The sequence below is a fragment of the Acomys minous genome (assembly GCF_964271855.1).
Source record: "Acomys minous genome assembly, chromosome: 7".
NCBI lineage: Eukaryota > Metazoa > Chordata > Mammalia > Rodentia > Muridae > Acomys > Acomys minous.
Window position 1 is genome coordinate 19,916,065 of NC_140488.1, and position 18,382 is coordinate 19,934,446.

At 44.4% G+C, this 18,382-nt stretch overlaps 1 protein-coding gene across 2 annotated transcripts in view; it reads right to left on the reverse strand.

Moving 5' to 3' along the window:
* The window catches only part of SLC9A6 (solute carrier family 9 member A6), a 57,209-nt gene extending 49,337 nt beyond the window's left edge, over nucleotides 1-7,872 (reverse strand). For both annotated transcript variants that reach the window (XM_084790264.1, XM_084790263.1), the window contains exon 1: nucleotides 7,515-7,872. In XM_084790264.1, coding sequence (XP_084646390.1) covers nucleotides 7,515-7,842 — 328 coding nt within the window. In that variant the 5' untranslated portion in view covers nucleotides 7,843-7,872. The remainder of the gene's footprint in view (nucleotides 1-7,514) is intronic.
* Between the last annotated feature and the right edge of the window lie 10,510 nt (nucleotides 7,873-18,382).

Genomic DNA, 18,382 nt, shown 5'->3' on the forward strand with positions numbered 1-18,382 from the left:
CCTGACCCTCCCTGCCCCATCCACAAATTCCAGCTTTTTGGTACTTTTTTAACTTTAAAAAACTGAGTATGTAGCCAGGCATGGTGGCACATACCTGTAATCCCAGCACTTGGGAGGCAGAGGCAGGCAGATCGCTGTGAGTTTGAGGCCAGCCTGGTCTACAAAGTGAGTCCAGGACAGCCAGGGCTACACAGAGAAACCTTGCCTCAAAAAACAAAAAAAAAAGAGTAAGTATATATGTGTGTACATGTACATGCATGCACATATGTAGATATGTGTGTGTAGAGGGTAGAGGTTAACATTAGCTGTCTTCCTCAGCCAGTCTTCACCTGACTGAGATAGGGTCTTTCCCTGAGATTAGAACTCACTGATTTGGGCTGGCCTGGGTGGCCAGGGAGCTCCAGGGATCTGCCTAGCGCTACCCTCCCTCAGACCTGTGCTTGAAGACACGTGCCACCATGCCTAGTTTTACTTGGGTGCTGGGAAGCTGTTCTCAAGCCTTCACAGGAAGTAGTTTACTGACTAATCTCTCTCTCTAGGTCTGTAAGCTCCAACACTTGAAAGCCAATAATCTATCTGCTTTTTCATCTCAATAGATTTGCCTATAGTAGACATTTCATATAAATGGAATCCTATGATGTATGGCCTCTTATATCTGGCTTCTTTCACTTAATGCAATATTTGAGCATTCACCTTTGTTGTACAATATATAAAAACTTCACTTGTACAGCAAATTAATATTTCATTATACACATACACCTCAACTAAACACACAACCTATATTTCTGGAGTTTTCCCTTAAGGCAAAGAGTCACAGTGCTAACTAGATTTTACCTTCCTGTGGCTTTTTTTTTCTGACTGCCCACCCATTATTTTAAGATGTAAATTGACAACTTAAGCTAGATACATCCCCAGGGTTAACAGATAAAAACACAGTTTTTTCAAAGAGTTCTTATTCTAGCTAGCAAAAATGGCAATTTTAACAATCATAATGCAACACACAGACAGACAGACACACACACACTGTTCTAAATACAGAAAATAGCTAACCAAGTCTAAGGGAATGGGACATTAGATTTTTTTCCAGCGATGTCACCTAAGTAAACATCATTACCAGGTAAAGGTGCAGTAAAATATATAGCTACTCAAGGAATAACACAACAAGGCTGATAAGGGGGATCACAAGGTGTTTCTGTGTGACTACATTATGAGCTAACAAGAGGTGAAGTTGGAAAGATGTGCTGGAATTGAATCATGAACAACCACAGAGGTTGAAGACAGGAGCTTTTATTTTATTGTCCTAAAGCAAAAGGAAATCACTGAAGAGTCCTAAGTGTGAGCTTGACATGAGTGATCTATTTCAAAAGTTGGTCTAGACTTGAGAGGGTCTAAATAACTGTCTAGGTGAACAGTGCAACCATTAGGCAGTAAGAGCTTTGGACATCATCTAAGAGAGTAATGCAAGAAGTGGGGGTGGCGGGAAGAGAGTATGCTTTAGAAAGCTTTGGTGGCTAAGTAGAATAGACTAGGGAGAGTGAGATCAAAGACTTAGAGGGGCCTTAATGGATTTGGCAATGGACTTGGTTATATCGGCCTGAGCAGCCAGGGAGAAAGCAGGGTGAGCACACCTGTAAGGCGGAGAGCTCTTGAGTCCAGACTAACCTCCATAATAAGATGAAAGCAAGGATGCAGGGAAAGGGATGGCAGCAAGAGGAGAGGGGACAGGGAGGGAGAAGGGGAAGGAGAAATGGACAGGGAGAGAAAAGGAAGGACATCATGACAGGCTGTCAGTGACCCTTAAGCAAAAAGGCTTCATCCATATAACCCCTGTGCGGATGACACAGGAACACTTTGCTCTCTCCCATCCCAGAAGACTTCGCAATTGAGAAGCTCAGTAAAAGTTATCCCTTTGCATTTACATGTAAAAAAAAAAAGCACCCCAGCTTAGCTCCTATAAATATTAACAAGAGAAGCATAAATTCTTTCCAATGCAAGAACAGTAACCGCTGATTCCCTTGTACACCTGAATCCACACTGAAACATCAGGCACTCCATCCAGGCCCAGCACTTGAGCAGATTTGAAACACACACCTTGGAAAATAAAACAACAGCATGGGCAACAATTACTTCTGCTGGAAACAAGACAGATGCTTTCATTACAGCATCTGGAAAAATGGAATTTCTCTGAAGAAAAAAGTTGACAAATCCGTAAAATTCAAGCTGTGTAGAAGGTCAGATCCTAGTCATGGGATGAAAACAGTTCCTAGTGAAGAGGAAGGTCACAAAAGAGTGCTTTGTCCGGGAGATGAAGCAGAAACTTTTGCATCCTACACATATAGAGGCACGGAATATATTGATATTACAACATTTAAATCAGTAACAGGCAACAAGAGATATTTTCACAAAACAGAAGCCTACCCCTCCCCTGCATTCATAATCTACTTGTGCTGAAAGCCCTCCCAGTGATAAGGAACTTAGGGCACCCCCACCAGACTGCTGACTGCTTCTCTAGAAAATGGAGCAAGGCTTTCTCAGGGAATCCAGCCAGTCTTCCTGCCTACAGCACCTGAAAACTCTGGTGCTCAGACAATGTCACTGAAGTATTAAGTATTGTCAAAACTGATTTTTAAAAAAATCTCAGCCGGGCATGGTGGCACATACCTATAATCCCAGCACTCTGGAGGCAGAAGCAAGCAAATCGTTGAGTTCCAGGCCAGCCTGGTCTACAAAACAAGTCCAGGACAGCCAGGGCTACACAGAGAAACCCTGTCTCAAAATATAAAACAAAACAAAAATCTCTACACTCTAAGACGTGTTTGGGGCCAGCAAGATGGCTCAGCTGCTAAAAGTGCTCTACAAAGTTATCCTCTTACATCCAATGTGCACTGTGGAATATGCATGCCTGCACTCACAACTCATAATGCAAACACACACATTCACACAATAATAAAGTGAAAAAGGAAGTTTTTGTTGTGTAGTCCCAGCACTCAAGAGACAGAGGGAAGAACTAGAGGGTTCTCAGGGTATTTAGTGAGACCATCTCAGAACAAAAAGCAAAAAGACAGCTGTGAGGACACAGCTCAGTGGCAGGATGCTTCTCCAGCATGAGTGAGTTCCTGGGTTCAATGTCCAGGACCCCCCAGCAAAACTGTGTGTGCATTCATAAAAACAGTCAGAACTTGTTTCCAGCATACTGTTAGAGAAGGCTGGAGAGGTGCCTCAGTGGTTTAAGAGCGCTGGCTTCGCTGACAGATGACCCAAGTTTGCTTCCCAGCGCCAACACGGCCGCTCACAAGCACCTGCAACTCCTGCTACAGGGGATCTGAAGCCATCTTTAGCCTCTGAGGGCAGTGCAGGTATGTGGTGCACAGAGATGCATGAAGACAAAACACTCGTGTATAAAAATAAAATCTTTTCAAGAACGCTGCTTATTCTGTGGCAATGGCTAATTGAATTTCAACATAGAAAAATAAAAGTCCAAGCTTTTACTGTAGCCATGTGCTGTACTGGTTAAGAAGATGGGGGCTTTTAAACCACATAGACTTTTTAAAATCTGACTAAATATATGATATCAATCGGATCATTTAAACTCTCTGAGCCCTAATTTCCTCATCTGTAAAATGGGAAAGATAATAAGCAGTACCCATACCACAGAGTTATTACGAGGTTTAAATGAGATGCTACTTAAAAGTAAATAATACAAAGCCTAACACACTGAAATCCTCAATCTGCACGATCTGTTACATCACTAGACAGTAAGTAATTTGAGGGCAGGGAATGGGGCACACACATGTATTTCCCCTCATATGCCACATAGCACAGACAATTAATAAATGTTTACTGACAAAATTAACAGTTTCCCCTAGGCCCTAACTCCGCAAGATTCTCTAAGCAAAACAAACCTTTCTGTCATTTGCTTCTTATTGGTAAGCACACTGCAGTGAGTGATCACTCTTCAGGCTTAATTAACTACCTCAACAATTCCTACTAACAGTGACTCACTTTTAAGCTTCTTAAGAAAGCTGGCTAGCCCGCTGAGCAAAACACGTGGGTGCCTTGACACTGCACTTGCAGGGCTTCAGGAGATGGCTCAATAGGCACTGTGCAAACAAAACAATGTGGGTCCCAAGAACCCACGTAAACACAAGGTTCCTGCACACCGCACCTGTACTCCCAGTGCTAGGGAGGTGGAGCCAGGAAGAGCCAGGGGGTTTGCTGGCCAGCTAGTCTAGCCCAATCCATGAACTGCGGGCTCCCTAAGAAACCCTGTCTCAAAAAAATAAAAAAATAAGGTGCACAATGGTTGAGGAAGATCCCCAGTGTTGAGTTCTGGTCTCCACTGTGCACCCACACATGCACACATGTTAGAGTCTTTTTTTTTTTAACTACAGCAATTATTAATCTATACTACAATATAGAAAGTGACCACATACGTGACTTAAGTTTGCCTTTCGTTTGTTTGTCTCACTCTGCAGCCCAGGACGGCCTCCAACTTGTTCTATTCCTGCTTCAGTTCCCTGAGTTTAGTGACCAGAGGTGTACAGTGCCACACCCAGCTGTGGTTTAAGCTTTTTACCCTTGCTTGTTACAAAGGTAAACGAGCTAGGCACAGTGATGTAAGCCTGTGACCCTAGTATCTGGGAGGCAGAGGCAGGACTGCCACGCATTTAAGGCCAGCCTGGGCAAGACCCATCTTTATCAGTCAATCAATAAACAAATGACATTTTTCTGAGAGTACTTACTAGAACCGATATCACAATTAGATCACCATTAGGTTGGAGCTTAGATATGCAGGGATTCGTTTTTTACCTGGAAATGAAACTAAAACGTAAGCTGTCTTAATAGTACTACAGCAGCAGCCAGGAGTGGTGGCACCATCCATCTTCATATTAGAAGCTTTAGGAGAGGCCATCAGCAATCTCATTTTTTCTACTTCTATCCATGAGTTAAAGGAAGTTAATGACACCAGATAGCAAAGAACAAATATTTTCAGGGTCACTCCAAGTCTCTATTTGATTTTTTTTTAAATACTATTCATTTGTGACTTGTATGACTAAGCAATGAAAGAAACTCTTCTGAGGCTCAGCAGCTGCAGCTGCAACAGCAATAACAAACAGCACAGCCATCACTTATTGAGCATTTACTTAGGAGCCAAGTACTAGGCTGAAAACAGTTTCCTCATAATTCAGTCCCAGTACATAGATAATAGTAAAATCGTGGTAGGGGCTTGGTAAGATTACACGTAGTTATTGCCACAGTGGAATCTGGGGCTGACTATCAAGGGCTTTGCACACTCAGTCCTTAGTCTGTTTTTGCATGGCCCAAGAGGTAAGAATATTTCTTACAATTATTTATTTATCCTTGATGTGTAGGTGTGCTTTGTCTGCATGTCTGTTGGTGCACCATGTGTGTGCACTGCCCAGAGTACATAAGTGGATATCAGATCCCCTGGAACTGGAGTTACAGATGGCTCTGCACCACCATGTTGGGACTGAGAACAGTACTAGGGTCCTCTAGAAGAGCAGCCAGTGCTCCTACCCACTGAGCCTTCTCTCCATGCCCTGGTTTTCACATTTTTTTAACTTTGCAAAGGAAAAAAAAACAGAATAACATGCAATATACATGCCCCTTACAATCAACAATCTTTATTATCTAGCCCTTTTTTAAAAATGGCAATTCTTGGTCTAAAGCCTTGTACCATCAACTTCTCACATCAAAACATCTCTCTCAATAGGAAAGAGACAGTCTGTGATCAGTCCCTTATTTTAACAATATAAGGCTCACTTTGCATTTAACCGAAGTTCAAATGGCATTATGTACTTTTTGATGGCTTGTCTTTACTCTCCTTAAAGGTCCTACATGTCTATCGTTTCTGTACATAATATATAATAATAAACTAACCAGTAAATGACTGTTGAAGATAGTAAACAAGTCACACACACTGTCACACCAAGAAATTAGACAAAATCTATAGCTTGTATGACTGATAGGCCTTAAGGGGCACTACAACTGAAATGCCATTTTTGACAGTCTAGTCACCAGGACAGTCCCCATGCTTAGAATTTATTACCTTACCAGTGAAAAAGGAGCCCGAGTCCATGCATTTTCTTAAGGCAAGCAAGTACCTTTTATTGCTACCCTTGAGATGCATGCACATTGTAGAAATCGGGATTTACTGGAAGTGGGTGGGTGGGGGCTGCATGGAAAAATGCCTTTTAGTTCCAAGCCTTTGTATACCTGCCTATCTTCAAGTCTCAGAAACCAACAGCACCAAGCTCAACACTTGAAGACTGTTCCTGGTGAAGATAACCCTGCACAGGCAGAATGGTTATCCGCCCTCAAGCCCTACCCTCTGCAGCCATACCCTCCCAGGAAGATAGGAGACTGTCAGCAATAGCTTCTTTTCCTTCACAAGGCTGGAACATGGCTTAAAAGGTTTCCCCCCCCCCTCTCTGTGTGTGTGTGTGTCTGTCTGTCTGTCTGTCTCTCTGTCTGTGTCTGTGTCTGTGTCTCTCTCTCTCTCTCTCTCTCTCTCTCTCTCTCTCTCTCTCTCTCTCTCTCTCTCTCTCTCTCTCTCGGCTGTCCCTCACTCCGCGCCCCCCCCCCACAGATAAATAACCTCAAAAGGAAGCAGCACACAGTGCGACTCAAGAACCAAAATTATTTACATGGCAATTGGTCAATAACCTCATGCCAACAGCAAGGCAGCCCCCTGCATCCACGTGAAGATTCTTAGCGACTACTTGGCTGAACAGTTCTCATCATATGGGATGAAACATGCCGCTGGAAGAACCACAACTCTTACTCGTCCTCACTTTCATAAACCTGAATCCGAAGCGTCTCCCTATCAGGCATTACAGGTATAGTTTCCTAAATTAGGACGACATTCCAAATGCCCTAAGCCTTCTGTAGCCTACTCCGGGTTTTTATTTCGCGTGGGTTCCACCTGAGTAAGGTTATCGTTTGCACCTGGAAAGGAGGCATAGCAAACGCTGGGCAGTGAGTAAAGGTCGAGTCTGGTTCCAAATGAATACCAGATGCTGGCCTTACAAGCCACTCTGCAGCTTCAACGAACCTTAAACAAACTGACACCCTAGAAACATAGATTGCAAGGATGTCTTCCCCTCCCCCAAGCCCCAGCCCCATCCCATCCACCGCACCCAACTCCCTTTCCCATCCTCAACACCCACCCGTCCTGGTACCCAGCTTGGTAGGCAAAGAAGGGGCAGCGGGGCTCAGAGGAAAAGGGGGTGGGGTCCGAGGCGAAAACAGCGAGGAGAGCCAGAGAAAATGGGGAGGCGAGGCTGAGAACGAGGCAAAAAAAAATGGGGGGCGTAGCAGAAATAGAGGGGGGTGAGGCAGAGAAACAGAGGACGGTTTAAGGCGAGGCAGAAAAATGGAATGAGAAAGGGAGCGTAATGTAGGCCGAGCAGGACCAGGACAGAGGGCGAAGCAGCGGGCAGGCAGAGAAAGGGACAGTGCCAGCTACGGGGACAGGGGTCCGAGACACTTGCCATAAATCATAGCAAGGCCGGTTTCGTGCAGGAAGCGGGCCCGGCGGTGCTTGAAGAGCCAGATCGTCAGAATGGTGAGGGTGAGCAGCAGGATGAAGATGAGCAGGTTGGCGCTGTCCTGCCGGTGGCTCTCCTCAGCCTGCTTCTCGGACACTATCTCCTCGTCCATGGCTCTCGTCGTTCCCCCGGAGCCGTCCAAAGCCCCGGCCCAGCCAAAGAAGCTCACTGCGAAGAGCAACCAGAGGGGCCGCATAAGCGGATGCACCCGGGGCCCGCCGACGCCACGGCGAACAGGCGCCAGCCTCCAGCCGCGCCGAACCACAGCCATGTCTACCCCCCCACCCCCCTACCCCCCGCCCCTCTCCTCACCAGCAACCGCCCGCGGTCGGACCACTCCCCGAGGGCTCACGGGAAAGGGGCGGGGCTGGAGCCAAGCCGGCTGTACAGGCACCGCCCAGCACGGCCTCCACTTTTAAAGGGCCCGCCGCAGCTCCCGCCCTCGCAGCCACATTCTTTTGCCCATCTGCCCACCTACAGGCACGTCTAGAGCTTGAGCTCTGTCCCAAAGTGAAATATCGAATCTAACCCACTGCCTTCCCCTAAAGAAACATGGGCCCAATGTAATCAGATACAGGTTGAGCGCTCTTTACTTTGATTCTATTCTGACAGCTGGGAAAGGGGCAGGAATCTATCTTCATAACCCATCTGGATATCGTCCCCCAGTGTCTCTTAACGACAGAAGAAGTTGTCCCCTTGGGAGTGGCCTCAGTCTCCATCTCTGTAATTTAAGTCGAGATCCCCTTATTCTGTCCTTATTGGGAAAACAGATACACTGTAAGAGTTCAGAAAAAGAACTTACACAAAGGCATGGATCATGTGCATATCTGTACAATCAGGTTTTCTTTAGATGCCAGTGCTTAATAGGTGTCATCCACCCTGTCAGGAAGGAATGCATAGCTTCATCAACCTTGCGACCAATAGTCTACCAAGTCTGTACTCAAATTTACCTTCCCTCAGAAGCACCATGATCCCTTTGGGAGGAAGTCTTTGCTGGTGCAGGCTGTGCCCCTCTCCTGTTTTCTTTTTCATTGTAACTTTGAGGCGAATGTCACCAGTTCTTTCACATTTGACTCCCTACTTGTCATCTACTTTTCTTCGCAGAGAGTAATTTCTGTGTATTCCTCCAGACTTTACAGGGCAGGATTGTCACAGCTCAGGTGAGCTGTGTTTGGGAGCTTCTCCCAAAAGTCTCTGTACCTGCCGGTTGGGGTTCTTTTTCTCTAGACTTTCTCCATGAATAATCTACAAGTCTCAAGCCCTGGCCTGTCACCATCCTTTCCGGCCTCTACCTGTTGGGTATTGAGTATGTCCTGTACATGAGCTTATTCTTCCCCTTCAGACTAGATAGCCTTCCTCAACACCTTCATGACGGCGTTAGTAGTCACACCAATCCCAGCCCCAGCATTTTGTGTCTAACACACCATTCTGAAACCTTTTTCTTTCGGGGTCATGACCCCAATGTGGATGCCTCTTCATTAATAAACCTTTTAAGTTCGGTGAGGATGGTGACCTTCAGAGAAATCAAAACAACTGTGGAAAGGTTGGCCTGTCCAGCAGTAACTGCCCATTCCTTCCTATTATGGCAGGGGCCCTGTCCATTCCCAAGAGCCCTCCTGACCACCGGGCCTCCTTCCCCCTGCCTCCAGGCTAACTGCACTTCCCTGTTCACACAGGGCTGGGCACCTTACCTTACACAGGCAAGAGTGCCAGAGCAGGAGCCTCCCTAGGCTTCACAGTGTGCTTTCTTCAGACCTCGCTGGAAGGCCCACAACACCTGAAAGTGCCTACCTTCTTTGAGCACAGCCACTCATTCCAAGGCTGTTTTGCCTCTGCACAAAATCACTTTCTGGTGACGGTCTGGTTCTTAAAAAAAAAAAAAAAAAGTCACAGATTTGTTTCCTTGGTCACAGTGAACAAACTTCTTCCAGCCCCAGAATCCCACCACAGTTTCCATGGCCTCAGGAATGCAATACCCTCCATCAGCCCGCTCTTAATAGCAGTGCTCCAAGAGCAATCTACACAACAATAACACACCAGACACCCAAGGAAGTAGGCTGCCCTTGGATTGTATTGTGGTTTTCCTTTTTTTTTCTTCTTTGTTTGTTTGTTTCTTTTTTTTTCTTTTTTGGTTTGGTTGTTTTGTTTTGTTTTTTTTCCGAGACAGGGTCTCTCTGTGTAGCCCTGGCTGTCCTAGACTCACTTTGTAGACCAGGCTGGCCTCAAACTCACAGCGATCCGCCTGCCTCTGCCTCCCGAGTGACTGCTGGGATTAAAGGCGTGTGCCACCACCGCCCAGCCAGATTGTGGTTTTTCAAACACACACTGTTCTCACTTCTCGTTCTGAGCTCCATTTCTCTCTCCTGCCACCAGCCCGGGGCAGTGAGCTTTCTGTGGTGCTTTCCCAGCGACTTCCTCAGCTGCTGCTCTCGTGGCCCCTTATCCCCTCCATTTACTTGCTCTGAAGTGGTTTCAAGTTTTATCCCAACCTTATTGTCCTATCTGCATACGTGTGTGTGCGTGAGCACGTGCTTCCGTGCATGGACATACACACCATGTATCATGTAGCCTGAGGGAGCTGACGTTGCTTCCTCCTTATTCAAACCCATTACTCTTACACCCTTCATGGGAAGCTTTGTCACCTTCCCTTTTCCTTGTTCTCCACACCTAACCACTTCCTGGTCCCTCCTACACATTGAGAATACTTGAGAGTCTGGTTTATAGGCTTTCTATCTTCCTCTCAGCCCTGCCACCACCCTTAAGAGACTTTAGTAGTCAGGTAAACAACTCAGAGTTCTAGCCTTGCTTCTGTTTTCCCTGGAAAACTTAAAGCATTCTGGGGAAACCCTCCAAATTATTAAATATCACATTCATGTCTTCCCATCCTCCCTCCCCTTAGCTTCAGGTAAAAGTGTTTCCTCCTCCTTTAGGAACCATGTTCCTCAGTCTAGCTCACCCTATCTCTTGCTTTCTGCCTCTTCCAGAAACAACTCTTATCATCACCACCCTACCCCAGAACATTCAGTGACTCCCTTCCTGCTCCCTGCTACTCTGTCAACATGTTTGGGAGGTATCTTCTGCTATCCAGCCCTTCCTTCAAGCTTCCCCATTGCTATTGCACTATTCGCCTCTTGGTTGCGAGATAAGTGTCTCAAAAGCATTTCTATCTTTCCTGTGAGCACATCCTCTAGTGCAGGGATTATCAAAGATCAGACTACGGCCTAGGGGCCAAAAGAAACATGTCATCTGTTTGTTTGCTTGTTTGTTGTTTGTTTAAACTGGAAGCTAAAAACAGTTTTGACATTTTAAAACAATAATACTAAACCAGAAAGAACATTTTGTGAGGTGACAATCACGTGAAATCACAAGTTCAGTGCTCATCCATGGTGGGGGAGCACTGGGAAAAGTGCGGCCATCTGTTTGCTCACTGTTTTATGGCTGTTTTTCTGTAACAAGGACAAAGTTGGGTAATTTTCAAAGAAGCCTTGGGGCCTTCAAAGTCTAAGGTATTTTCTATGTGAACCCTTCCTGGAAAAGTTTGACCTCTGCCTTAGTCCCTGTCAATCATTCCCCCACATTTCTATGAGACAGCACTTTTTGAAGGTACACTCTACTTTTATATATTAACCCTTGCTCAGAGCCTCCAGTGCCCCCATTCAGTTCTGGCCTCTCAACATGAGACACAATGCTTGGGGTCCCATGGCTGCAGATGTGTCTTTAGTACTATGGTCTGTCCTTCCCTGAGATATTTATCCCAGATATTCTGAAACACAAAATACTCCACCTTATAGTTCCATAAGTGCGTCATATGTTTCTCCTATATATTTTCCCATGTGTCCCTCCTGCTCGGAGAGGCCTACAACCCCCTCCTTCCAAAATGAACTGCTATTTACTTGGCTGACAAAACTCAAACTAAGTCACCAAACTCCTAGGATGCCCTCAAACTGACTTGGAGGTTCCTCTTCCTTAAGGTTTCTGAAGCCCTTGGGCAAATCTCTATTCTAACTCTTCTGATGCATTATCTTATTAATTTTCTAAGATCATGACCACCTCCAGGGCAGAAAGCAGATATTACTTTGTCTTTGACCAATAGCACCTAGGCCAGAACTTAACCAAAATAAGTACTCTGGGGCAGCAAGATGACTCACTGGGTAAAGACCCGAGCTGATAAGCCTGACTCACATGCTGGAAGAACAAAACTTACTCCTGAATGTTGTCTCGTGGCCTCCACACATGAGCCATCATGTGTGCGCACACACATACAAAAAAATGTAAAAAAAAATTCAACAAACAATAAGATATACCATACCAATGCATCAATAAATGCTTCTTGAATTTCACTGTGTACAAAGGAAATCTCCATGATTACAGGTGGCATTAAATTTCCATGGGAACAAAGATTGAATTCAAGGATAAATTAAAAAGGTGTGGCACTCCCAGGTACAAAGTAAGTACTCAGTAAATACTTGATATCTGAAAAGCACAGATAAGTTTAGTCTAGGGCTCAGCACAATCTTCAGTTCACTGGAAGTGCCTGATAAACCGTTAACTAATTCATGTACTGGGAGAAAGGTGGGAAAGTTTGGTTGAAGTCACATTATGGAAGATCTACGATGCCACTTGGAATGCTTAACTCATTCATTTCCCTATTGAAAATCTCCCCAGTGTAGGTTTGGAGGCATAAAAGGGGAATAAATGACATGCAAAAAGATGGGTATTAGGAGACCGATTAGAAATTTAGAAAAGCAGTTTCTCATGGTCAACACACACCTGTAATTCCAGCACTTAGAAGGCTGAGGTAGGAGCAACAAGATTTTGGGGCAGCCTGGGTTACACAGCAAGGCTCTGTACCCTCTCTATATTGGTTATTTTTCTGTACTGTGACAAAACATGACTCAAGAAAGAAACAGTCTTGGCTTATAGTTCCAGAGGGATAACACGCCACCATTGTGGGGAGGCATGGCAGCAGGGCTGGGAGCACACATTTTCAAAGGCAAGCAAGAAGCAGAGAGCATATTGGAAGTAGGGTGGAACCATATAACCTCAAAGCCTGTCCCTAACACATACTCTTCCCACCAAGGCTGAACAACCTGAGCCATTCCAAACAGCACCACCGCCTGGCGAACCAAGCCTTCAAACCCTCAAGCCCATGGGGAGCATTTCTCATTCAAAGAACCACACTCACCCGGAAAAAAAAAAGAAAGAAAAAGAAAATAGACGTCATACCAATATGTAATAGGGTCTTAGTTTATTAGGTATGGTAAGAATAGAAGAATAAAAGATAAAAGTGGCAAACTGACACAAGAGCCAATGTAGATGGCTAAGGATGCAGCTCTGTGGGAGGGCACTTGCTCAACATGTGCAAGGCCCTGGGTTCAATCCCTAGCACTGCCAAAAAATAAACAAAAACAAAACAAAACAAAACAAAAAAACAGGCACTAAAAAACCCTAAAATTCCAAGGTTTTGAACCTGCATAGCTGGGAAGCACGGGCCTGTTACCAGTAATAACAGGAAGTCATAAAGCTGAACTTGGCTATGGACAGGCTGGAAATAAACTGGGAGGAACCCAGGCATGGTGACACAGCACTCAGAAGAACTGTCACAAGTCTGAAGCTAATGTGGGTTACATAACAAGTGCCAGGGCAGCCAGGGGAAAGGGACAATAAGACCATGTGCCAAAACTAAAAAGAAGAGTGTTGGTCAATCCATGTGCAGATATTGTGGTAGACAGCAATGTAGCATGGCGGTTCAGGAGTGGCACCAGAAACAGCAGTGGATTTGGAAGGAATATGTCCAGTATGGAAACTATGGGAGATCCTGACTTCTCCCAAGAACAAAAGGCATCAGGAGCTTAGTCCTGAGGCAATAAGAAAGCGAATGCCTACATCCAAACAGAGTCTAGAGACCTCACGGCTACCAGTTTGGAACCAGTGTAAATATGCAAAAGATTTCACACGATTTATTCCCTCATGTGACCATCCCAATGTGGAAAAAAAAGCAAGTATGATTTTTAAAGATTTTTTAAGTACATGCTTGTATTAATCTCATACAAAAAAAAAAAAAAACACCCTAGGCTCCTTTTGTGCAGGTGTGGTGATAAAGCCCTAAGAGATATATTCATTCTAGAAATGGCTACAAGAAGAGCAATTAAATCGGTGCCCAGGGGGTTCTGCTCAAACTATTGCACTAACCAAGGGCAATACAATAGTAAACATCAAACCCCAACTCTGATCTAGCCAATGGGCAGCACATTCTCCACAGTTATGTGGAGAGCGGAGACTGACTCTGACATGAACTCTGGTATGCCACATTTGACCATCTCCCCTTGTTGGGGAGGCCTGGTGGCACTCAAAGAAAGAATAAGCAGGCTACCAAGATGAGACTTGATAGCCCATGACCATATAGTGAGGGAGGAGGTCCCCCTTTCTCTTAGACCTAGAGGAGGGGAATAGGGTGAAAGAGGGAGGGAGGGAGGAATGGGAGGATACAAGTGATGGGATAAGAGTTGTAATATGAATAAATTAATAAAACTAACATAAAAAATAAAAATAAAATAATCAATGTGTCAGCGCTCAAGAGGAAAAGGAAGCAGGCAGCTCTAGACCAGCCAGAGCTACACAGTGAGACACCCTGTCTCTAAAAAAAAAAAAAAAAAAAAAAAAAAAAAAAAAAAGTAAGCTGCTGGTGCTGGCTGTGATGGTGGTGCACACCTTTAATCCCAGCACTCAGGAGGCAGAGGCAGATAGATCACTGTAAGTTCAAGGCCAGTCTGCTCTACAAAGTGAGTCCAGGTCAGTCAAGGCTACACAGAGAGACCCTGTCTCAAAAAATCAAATAAGACAAAAACAGACAAACAAACAAAACAAACAAAACTACAACAACAAACCCCTCAAAGGGGAGAATCAACTGATAGTTTAGGAAAGATTATCAAGATAGGGACTATGTTCAGTTTGGACAAATAGAAGGATCAATAATAATAACAACAGGGTCTTAGGAGGAGGCTCAGTGGGTAAAATGCTTGCTGCATAAGCAGGAGGATCTGAGTTCGGATCCCCCGGGTACATGTAGCAAAAACATTTGCAATATTCATACTCCTACAGCAAGAAGAGAGGAAGTGATAGAGAATCCCTGTAAACTCATGGACTAGCAAATCGGGCATACATAGCAGCAAGCAAGAAGCTCCTGTATCAAACAAGGTAGAGAGTGAGGACCAACTCCTAGGCTTGCCCTTTGATCTGTACTTGCTTGTACTCATACACGTGAACACACACACACACACACACACACTCATGGGGAGATATTAAAATAATTGCGGGGATTTAGAGATAGTTCAGGAAGGTAAAGCACTTACTTTATAATTATGAGGATCTGAGTTCGAGGCCCAGAATGGAAAGAGAGAACTAACTCTACAAATTTGTGATCTCCCTGTCTGTGTCATGGTACACACGCACCCCCCTCCCCTCCCCCAACATCACACATACACAATAATAGTAAAGTAACAATAAATACAAATCTGAGGGCTGGAGATATGGCTTTGTAGTTAAGAGCATGTACTGATGTAGGCTTTGAACTTTTTCAAACCTACTTTATTTGGGATTCTTTAATGTTTATACCTCCCTTCCAACCCACCTACCCTGGATAGGAAAGAAAAGAGGTCAATGGCAACAGGAGAAGTAGACCTTTTTAGACTCTGTTCCTTGGAATGATTCCACTCTTCGTAGGCAGGATTTCAGCAGGCCCATTAAACAGCAAACCAGCAATTCAGCAAAGGTGACTGCAACCACAGCAGCTGGAATCCAGAGTACCAACCAGAACCCAGAGCAGCAGCCAGAACCCCAAACCTTAAAGCATTCTCTGGAGCATCTCTCTCTAGAAACATCTTGAAATGGAGCAATGAACAGCCAAACAGTGGGAAACAATGCCAAAACCAAAAAGCCAAGCCTCATATACATATTTCCTCTCAGAGTCCATACTAGGATGTTTATCCGTTGGGAAAGACCATACCCCCAAAAGAGGAGGTTCCTTTTCTAGTGGACAAACATCACCTGTTCTCTCACAAGTCTGTTTCCAGTGGAAAAATACTGCACACCCTCATACAAATCTGTTTCACATCCCACACTTGCAAGCAAAACAAAAACAAGTTTACATCCACTACATACTGCTCTTCCAGAGACCAGGAGTTGAATTCCCAACACCCACGTCAGACAGCTAGCTCACAACCATCTATAACTCCGGCTCTAAGGAGTGACCCTGCACTTCTGGCTTCCATAGGCACTTGTACTCATGTACACACTATTCACACACACACACACACACACACACACACACACACACACACACACACACGATTTTAAAAATAAAGGTTTTTAAATAAAACAATGGCTGTCATTTACTGAGTGCTTACAACCTGTGAGATTACTCAAACACTTTAAGGCATTGCTATCAAAGAGCACTGTGATATTCCTCAAGGTGCTGGTGAGGAAACATGAGTAACTCCTTTAATCTCCTAGACTTACAGAAGGAAAAATCCAGAGTCCCAACCCTACGCCATTCCACAATGTGTGCTCTAGAAAGCTACTGTAGCAGAAGTAGTCAAGCCAACACAATCTTATTAAGATGGGACTCTCCAAATACCAAGGTACTACTTAGCTCTTTTGAGATACATGTTTTGTTGTGTCTCTCTTGAATGTCTTCCAAGTACATCCTATGTCTGTAAGAAGACAAGTAAGAGGACGCAGCATCTCTTTTGAAAGTGCTAGTTTTCTATGTAGAGCTTTAAACCAGAGACCTGGACTCCATGTTTGGGTAGCTAGTGAGCTGCCCGGGGCCTCCAGGAGCTATTGGTAGAGAGGCATAGGCACTGATGAGGCTGTTTGCCTGAAGGAAAAAATATGTTGAAGGGATTCTACTTTGTCCTAATTGTTGTTGTTGTTGTTGTTCTTAAAAATGTGTGACTTCTTCTCTGGCAGATTACTTACGGGTATTCATGGAACCTAGACAAGCATTCTCTAATGGATCTGTGGAGGATCTGCCTGTCAGAATGATTCGTTTTCTGTTGTTTTATTGACCTGACTCCTCACCTGAGAAAGATCTATGCGATTCCTTGTTTGCCGATAAGTCCATGAAGGGAGAAGGATGGATGGAGGGAGAGAGGGAGGAAGAGAGAGGGGGACAAAGAGGACAGACAAGTAGGCTAGTTTGTGTCGAAGGCAATAAAGTTCTAGAATTTGTTACCCAGAGAAATTGTTCTAAACATAAAATATAAATAGCTTAAAGAAAATTTTTAAATATTTAATTTGGGTCCCGAGTTCAATTCCCAACAACCACATGGTGGCTCATGTGATCTGATGCCCTCTTCTGGCCTGCAAGTGTACATGCAGTAAATAGATAAACTTTAAATGTTTAATTCAATGTGTGTGAGTGTGTGTGTGTGTGTGTGTGTGTGTGTTTGCACATGCACTAACGTTCAACTTTCAGAAATTCATTCCCTCCCGTACCACCATGTGGCTTCTGTGAATTGAACTGAGGTCATTAGACTGAGCACCAAGCACTCTTACCTGTTAATCCATCACATCAGCGCTTTTAGTAATACAATCTATATAGTCTTCTTATAGATGTCTGTAATTGGAACATATTTACAGGGAAAACAATCTTTAAAATTAGGTGGAGAATGCCTGAGGAAGGGGAACCTGCATATGAGAGTTCGAGATGCGCACAAGTAACATATAAAGATATGTGAGAACTTAGCTGGCATGAAACAACGGTCTAATGCTGGGACACTTTCTCTACAGATTAACCTGGGAAACACTTCTCTATAAATGCTTGAGTTATCATTATCCCCACCTCCAATAATCCATGGCACATATGGAGAGTGGTGTGTGTGTGTGTGTGTGTGTGTGTGTGTGTGTGTGTGTGTAAAATTAAGGCACTTCTGTGGTCACTTGGGAATTTAAATACTATGTCCCATGCCCTTTGAGTTTTGTTCTAGGAACGCAAGGAGCTGGTGCTCTCACTAGCTGCATCTTGCACTCGGGTTAACTCCAGCCTGCAGAATCATGTGTGAGTGGCTTCTATTATGAACACCTTGATTTCCCTACAGGTTGGAATCTACCAATCATTAAAATGCCTTTCCACAGGCATGGTGGTACGTATCTGAGGTCCTTTAGATTCTGAGGGGGTAAGTGTTTGAAGCCAGCCTGGGCACCATAACAAGACCCTGTTTGAAAGCAGAGCCCCATGGACTTCATTTAACAGTTTGTCACTAGAAAACATAAAACTAGGCTAGTTTTCTGGTATTTGATACACTGATAAAAGTTAAAAAGAGTGCTGAATGCATGAAAGAGAGTAAGAGTGTCTATGAGAGAGATGCAAATGTACCTTAAGTTAACAGAGAAAGCAAAACTGTGTTTCTAGAACCCAGTGACTTCCCTGAAGCTTTGGAAAATGCATCAGTGGCTTATACAAACCCCAGACTTCTCAGTGGGTGTATTTCTAAATATTCTCTTCCCCGTCTCTTTAAAGAAATGACATAGGGCCGGGTGTGGTGGTGCACACCTTTAATCCCAGCACTCGCAGAGGCAGGTGGATAGTTGTGAGTTCAAGGTCAATCTGGTCCACAAAGGGAGTCCAGGAAGGCCAAGATAACATAGAGAAACCCTGTCTCAAAAGAAGAAGAAGAAGAAGAAGAAGAAGAAGAAGAAGAAGAAGAAGAAGAAGAAGAAGAAAGAAAGAAAAGAAAAAAAGAAATGACCCAGAACTCAGACACTTCAAGAAAACTCTTAGCTGCCCATGGTGTTACATGCCAACAACC